This window comes from Cicer arietinum, chromosome 1 (genome assembly GCF_000331145.2).
Source record: "Cicer arietinum cultivar CDC Frontier isolate Library 1 chromosome 1, Cicar.CDCFrontier_v2.0, whole genome shotgun sequence".
NCBI lineage: Eukaryota > Viridiplantae > Streptophyta > Magnoliopsida > Fabales > Fabaceae > Cicer > Cicer arietinum.
Genome location: NC_021160.2, coordinates 15,745,094 through 15,752,696, shown reverse-complemented (window position 1 = coordinate 15,752,696; position 7,603 = coordinate 15,745,094). Strand labels below are relative to the sequence as shown.

Here is a 7,603-nt window from a genome sequence, read left to right as displayed (position 1 = left end):
TTAGTCCGATTAATAAAATAAATTAAACTTATTTAGTTAATATAATTGTTCTATACATTTTTATCTCTACTTTGGATAAACAGACATGATTGCATACGATTTATTAAAAACTAAATTATGTTAAAAATAAAAAAATAAAATTCAAATTTTAGTTTTATATTTTTAAATAAACTATGTTTCAGTTTTATAACCAAGGGTTTTATTTATTCGATAAAGCTTAATTCTATTTTAATCATAATACATTTGTTCTTCAAAATTGATGTAATTGATTCATAACATAGATCAAATAAATCAATTTTTTTTATCAATTTATAAATCAAATGAACCTTATAAAAAATAAAGTAATGTTATTGGAACATAAAATTTAACAAAAAATATGACACAAATAGAATACTTTGCAAAATAAAGAAGATAATATTTTGTATTTGTATTTCAATACATATTATTGTATTTGTGTCTCATTTTATGTCAAATTGTGTTTCAATAATATTACTCAAACAAAAAAAAATAAAAATTATTTTATTTTAAAAAGAATCATCGGGGACTTTGTGGTGGTCATTCTTATGTTCTATATAATGCATTAAACTTTAGAAACAACAAGTAAATGAAATTAAAAAAATATTTTTTAATGTATTCTTGTTGGAAATTCATTTGATGAGTCTGATAGAATAAAAAGAAGGATATATTGCTTAGATTTACTTTCAGAAGCTACGTACTTGGTTGCAAACATATCATTACATCATGTATTTCAATACAAGGTTGCACATTAACAATTGACCCTTGTATCATCATGATGTTTCAAGTTATAGGAAATTGGTTAAAGTAAAGAGGTTTTGTACTTTATTTCTATACAGTAATATTTATTTTGTCTATTTAGAAAATAAATCAATTTCTTGACAAACCCACTACTACTCATTTAAGGGTGTTGTGATATCTTAAAGATTCACTTGGAAAAGACAATGTATATTATATACACAACGTGGTCAATCACTAGCTATATTTTCTCACGAGTAAAATTAACCCTTATATAATAAATTAAATACATGATAATTAATTCGATAAAGTAAGTAAAATTAACCCTTATATAATAAATTAAATACATGATAACTAATAATAAATTTGTTAGAATAATAATGCTTAATTTTCTCACATTACATTTTATTCATTTTAGATGATTCAAATCTATTTTATATATATAGATAAAATTCTAATTCAAAGATGACAATGAAAACAAATTACGTAAAAGTTACAAAGAAACTCAGTGTTCAAACTCTCTCTCTTTAAAATTCTCTAAATTTGTGAAAGTAAAAGGTGTCTTTCAACATGAAATGACATTATTTTATATAGAAAATTAAAATCTATTGTTGCTACAATACATGTTGAAAACTAGAATTGTTTATACAAGTAAATTGTTTTTTATTTGATCATATTTTAATATTTTAGTCTTGATTGGCGATTAAACTATGTAATCTTCCTCCATAATTGGATATGATAATTCGGCAATGGATGACAATAAAGATGGAATATTTTGCTTATGTTTGTCTTTATTTTTTTCTTATTTTAAAAGACTGAAGACCCTTTGTAAATTTTCTACGAAGTCGTCCTCTGAATATGAGGTTGTTAAAGTTGTTGTAACGCCAACCATTTGATTGAGAAATTTGCATGTGTTGAGGATCTGCAACCTTCAAAAAAATTGGGTTAGATTTAAACTATATTGTGATATTCTCCAAAGAGATTTTAAAGACATTGATACGAGACCATCACTTGACAAAATCTTGTTTTTGAAGAATATGCAAAATTTATAGATTTGAATTTTGCCCATATTTTTACTGCCATGAAAATATCTATGCCATAGAGAATTTGGTGAAAAAATGTAACTCGATTAAGTAATTATCAAGTTCTTTATTAAACCTCTTTGGAAATAATTGAATTACTTCTTGGACTTTAGAAGAAAGGATTTGATGAATTGGTGCAAAGTTATCCTACCATTGGATGAACCAAATTGGAAAATAATAGACAACATTGTCTTTGAAGTAAATTAACCATAAGTGTTTGTTTGTTTGTCAACCTTTCGGCCTACCATCGAATTAAAGCGGTGTCTATTTAATTTCTACTCGGTTGACACTCATTTCAAGTGTGTTGTGATATCTTGAAGAGTCGCTGATTTACTATAAAGACAAAACACGTAAGATTAATTGACATATAATTAGGGATAAACTTCATAGTACATTAATGAAAATGATTCCCATTTTCAATCAAGAACAAGTTTCAGAAATATTCACATGACTTGAACTTGACTGCTTTCACAGCCTAATGCTCAAAACCACGATGATTTAGTTTGGTCACAACGATGATTTAGTTTGTAGAGGAAAGAAAAGTTTTTAGAAAGGGAGAAACAGGTGGAAAAACGACATGAATATCATTTTACATTTTAAGTCTTGAATGCATGGGTGGATTACTCCCAATGTAGTTCATTTATAAGCAGCCTACAGTTTAATATCTTATTTGAGGTCACAAGAATCACTACACAGTTTAATAACCTTATTATATCTTATTCAATCATGCCCTGTGTTGTCAATAATACAAAAATCATGTCTTTTGTTTTCCGAGAACTTGTACCATTCCATTTTATCCTTGGTCGCCGCAATTTCTCATTGACTTGTTTATTAACCAGGACCTTATTTATTTTCCAGGACACTTACATTGATCGAGTTGGTCTACAACTCCCCTCTAAAACATACAACGAAATTCTACAGTCAATATAACACAACATCTCATTTCACACAAAGGATCATTGGTATTGAATCCGTTACTACGATCCGCCCTTAGCTTGTTTTCTGTACAAAAGTTTTTATGTCAAAGGAGGCATCACCAGCAGATGTCTTTGTAATGACACCCTGCTCAGAGAACATAAAATCGTCAGAACAAATAAAAAACGAAACCAGTCAAATTTTATAAGAGAGGGAAGAGGTAAGACAGACCTTCTCAGTGATGATCCCGGATATTAGATTAGCAGGTGTAACATCAAAAGCCGGATTCCACACAGATATTCCTGAGGCAGCAACCTGCTCTCCGAGTCCTCCACGTGTGTTCAACAATTCCTTGGGAGATCTCTCCTCAATGACAATTTGTTTCCCAGAAGAAAGTGATAGATCAATGGAAGTCAAGGGTGCAGCCACATAAAAAGGCACATTATGAAACTTGGCACATAAGGCAACACTATAGGTTCCAATTTTGTTGGCTGTGTCACCTGCAATGCCATTTAAAAGAAAATAAATCTGATGATAGCTTTCATGGTTGAGAAGACACGCAAATTATAGTCTATTTATGTTGCAACAAAGCATACCATTTGATGCAACTCGATCTGCACCAACAACAACAGCATCCACACGTCCTGCTTGCATTAATGCGGCAGCAGCAGAATCTGCTATAAGAGTTGCTGGTATTTTGTCATGTACCAATTCATAGGCAGTAAGTCTGGATCCCTGCAATTAAGCATTATGATTAGTAAGCATCAACTCCAAATCATTTTAATCTGTTACTTTCATAGGATGCAGTTAATGGAGAAGTGATTCTCTAGATACATGCAGGCAAAAACCTAAATTTGAAGATGTGTTCTCAAAACTACTTCAGGCTTCAGCTTACCAATTCGATCGTCACCTTTAATCCCTCAAACCAGCAGACAAAGTTATTAAAAATTACAAAAGCTGTAATTGGCATGATGACATGATCATCACTAGCAAACAATCCTTAACTCAATTTAAACGATTCTACTAATTTTCTCTCCTATTCCGTTTTAAAAGTATATCTGAAATTCGAGTGCTCTTGTTCAAAAAGACATTTCGTATTTTGAAACTCTGAAATTTTAAGATGGAACATAAACCAAACGATAACCACATCATCACGTTTCAGTTCTGATTCATGTCATGCTATTGATCCAAAATTACAAGTTGCAAAATATAGCAACTCATACAGATCATTTGGTTGAAAGGCAACTTTAACTATGCATCTTCTTTCGAAAGAGAACCAAGTATAACTATATTTGGCAAAAATGCACTCACTTGATTGAATGGACGTGTTTCTGTGCAATAAGCCCTTTCTAAAACTCCTCCGCTGTGAAGTGCACGGATTACACCGAGAGCAGTACCATATCCAGCAGTTGCTAAACTGAGTATTGAATTAAACACACAATTGCAAGTGAGTACTGAGTACAACTGCAGATACCTTTTTGCTTTGTGAAACAAATGAAAAAACAAAACAAAAATTAAGTTTACACTTTATTATATTATAATAATAATAAGTGATACTGTAACAGAACTGTAGCAGGCACCTTCCAGTGTTGCAATGGGTCAAAACAGAAAGCTTATGTTTCTCTGTATGGTTTTGAATAAAACTAGCTCCATATATTCCAATTGCTTTGTTCGATGCAACATCATCCTCAAGCATTATTTCAGCAGCCTCTACATAAGCCTAAAAAATAATTCAACAGATTCAGGTTCAAATGTTCAAATAAAAAATAAGAGTAAAAAGGTACAAAATGTAACTTCCTTTGTTTATGCAGGAATTCGTCATTGTAAACTATAATAAATCTTAGAAGTACCTGAAAAACACCCCTAGCCTCTGAAGTCGTAGCAGCAGCCATAGATATGATTTCTTTGAGTTTTGTTGCGGCGTCTGATAAGTTCACCGCAGTTGGCCGACTAAAGCATGAAGGAAAAAATGTAAATTAAAACCCATGCTTGAAAGGAACTTCATAGCAGCAACCTCAATTGCTTAAAGAGATACTTCAACATGCCAAATTCTATTTAGTTATCAGGCAATGGAATGACTAAGATCATCCACAATAAGTAGATTGCTTTCTTGGTAAAACACGAAATCGAAGATATACCTAGTTACAAGATATTCCAGCTTCTTATGTAGGAAGTAGGCAGCGTCATCAGTAGACCCACTGAAATCATCTAAATTGGACACCTCCACAGCCAGAGCGAGTGCCGCTGCAATAGCAATAGCAGGTGCTCCCCGGACCACCATATCCCGTATAGCATTCCTGAAAAATAAATAATAACTTATATTCGATAGGCTTTCTTTTCTTTCTTTGTCCATTGTACTTCAGTAACTGGGATTTGAAATTGCAGACTACTTCACCTTATGTAGTAATCGGGATTCAAAATTGCATACTATTATAGTATTACTATATCCGTAATGCAGCCACAAACTCCCAAGTTGCAATGGCCACAAAAAGTTCATTATCAATAGATGATCAACAATCTTGATTGCAATTTAAAACCTTGACAGAAACGTTACAACTTACAACTGACCATTTAAGAAAAGTATCTAAATCCAACTTTGATAAAAGTGTTGTCAAATAGTGGTTGGCACTATAGTGCTATTGCATAGTGGAACTGGACAAAATCGCTATTGTTCAACGGTATACTTTTTAGTACAAAATCTTATCAAATAGCAGCTACTGTGGCACTGTAACAACTTAGTATACCAGAATTTAAACAAATTCCTATTTTCGGTGATATGCTATTGACAACACTAGATTAGCTTTTAGCTTATTAGAGCTTCTCAATTAAAATAAAATTATGATTCTCATCAACAAAAATAAAGTCCTTAATAGTTAATAAAATACAGTTACTGTATATGAAATATCTTACCAGCCATCATTTGAATCCCGAATCTCCAAGTAAACGCTTTCTAACGGGAGTTTTGTCTGCAGAAAAACAAGTATAATCAGCCATAATAAAAAAAAATGAATAAAATTGAAGGCGAAAATGTGAGGTAGAGGGGGAAATGAAGACCTGATCGAGAAGCTGAAGAGAACCGCGGTTGTAGCGAATGGCCTGGAGCATATTGGTGGCGTTTGAATCAGATGCCATACAGAGAATTGGTGGGAATGAATTTGAGGGAATTGGCGTTGCTGGGTTTTCTATGGCTGTTGCTTTTGTCTTCTGTTTTCATTTTCTTTTAATTGCAGATTCAAGGGGTGTAAATAGTAGATGTAATGGTACAGGGTAAAACAGAATGTGGCCCAACGAGCCCAACTCAGGCAGAAATTGGGGTTTATTGACCAACTCGTAGGTACAGGAAAGAAAAGTCCAATTTAATAATAATAATAACTCAAATTAATATTCAGAAATGAATATAGAGGTGTAAATACTTGTATGATATAAAATCTATTTTTTAGTATTTTTAAATGTCTTTAATTAATAAACATTTTATTTTACTCATCTACATAAACTTTTTTTCTATAATATTCATTTAAATATTTATAAAATTATCACATTATAGCAAATACACATATAAAAAAATTATTTATTATATTTATCAATATATATCTTTAAACACTTTAAATATCAAATTCGCTTAATAAAATAGTATTTTAATTAATTCAATAATCTACTATTCGTATTTTCACTACCTACGTTAATACCTAAAGCCTATCTATCTTATTTGTTGGATGGCAATAATGGGTTTCTGTAGCATGCACCCCTTTTAATGACATAAGTCTTAATTACCATTGTTCGTAATAATTACGGCTGCACCTAATAAATTGAGTTTCGTCGTAACCAACACAATGCATTAATATATGAAAAACTATTTGTTTAGTTAGTTAAGTAGACGTTAGTAAGAAATAATGTAATAAAAGTTATATATAAAGATAACACATTTACATCAATTCATTCTCTTTTGTTGTTTTACTTCCACTGCAAGAATAACTTGAAATGCTAACATATAGAAGACCAAAATGTGATTGAAATGGTTGTTCGTGAGTGAGTGAGTGAAGCTTTCTTCATTGTTTCAAAAACATAAGTTTTTTGTATATGTATTTTCTTCTTCAAGGCTCACTTTGTGTATCCTCATTTATTAATTTTATGTATTAGTGAGACATACATATACTTTAATATTCCCTTTTTCTCAACAAGTTCATATCATTCTCCTAAACTTTTATTAGTGTTTTTGTGGTTGTAGCCAACGTAAAAGATATGGAAGGAAATGTTGACGAGGTTTTTGAATGGGGATCATATAACTATTTCTCCTTAAATTATATTTTTTTAATTGATATGAAACTTGGGAGCATTTGCACGAAAACGATATAAATGTGATGCCACTAATTGTATTTTGATTCTCTTTTATTATATTATTATGTTTTTACTATTATGAATTTTAATTATTTGCTTACAAATTTATAAAATGCCTATTCTTAGAATTTCATTAACATAAAAAAAAAAAGTATGTTGTTTATGTTGCTGTTTTAGTTGAAACTCGTTTAATTAAAATTGATTTCGAGTGAATTGAATTTGTATAATTAATTCTAGTTAAAAGTAGTTAAAAGTAAATTGAATGTAAAATAATTTATGTTTGAAGATATTTAAGTAAAAATGAGTTTAATAATAAATTTTAACTTAAGAATTATGTTTGGATTCAAAAGCTACAAATGTTAGTTAAAATCAATTTTAAAGGCGAAATCAATTATGCTCGACTAAAATGCACGAGTAATTTATCTGTGGATTTTTCTGTAGAAAAATTGAACAAATCTGCAACAAATTTTTGATAGAGAAATTGCAATTTAAGACATTTTTTTGCGAACTTTATTTTC

At 30.5% G+C, this 7,603-nt stretch overlaps 1 protein-coding gene across 1 annotated transcript; it reads right to left on the bottom strand.

Annotated features, from left to right (window-relative positions):
• Positions 1-2,531: 2,531 nt before the first annotated feature.
• LOC101515050 (methylthioribose-1-phosphate isomerase) lies at positions 2,532-5,965 on the bottom strand. The gene is made up of 9 exons (XM_004488024.4): positions 5,805-5,965; positions 5,661-5,716; positions 4,889-5,047; positions 4,601-4,700; positions 4,331-4,470; positions 4,062-4,167; positions 3,347-3,485; positions 2,982-3,250; positions 2,532-2,897 (listed from the first exon to the last, which is right to left on the bottom strand). Exons 1-9 carry the CDS (start codon positions 5,880-5,882, stop codon positions 2,826-2,828), a joined length of 1,119 nt encoding a protein of 372 aa, XP_004488081.1. The 5' UTR covers positions 5,883-5,965; the 3' UTR covers positions 2,532-2,825.
• Between the last annotated feature and the right edge of the window lie 1,638 nt (positions 5,966-7,603).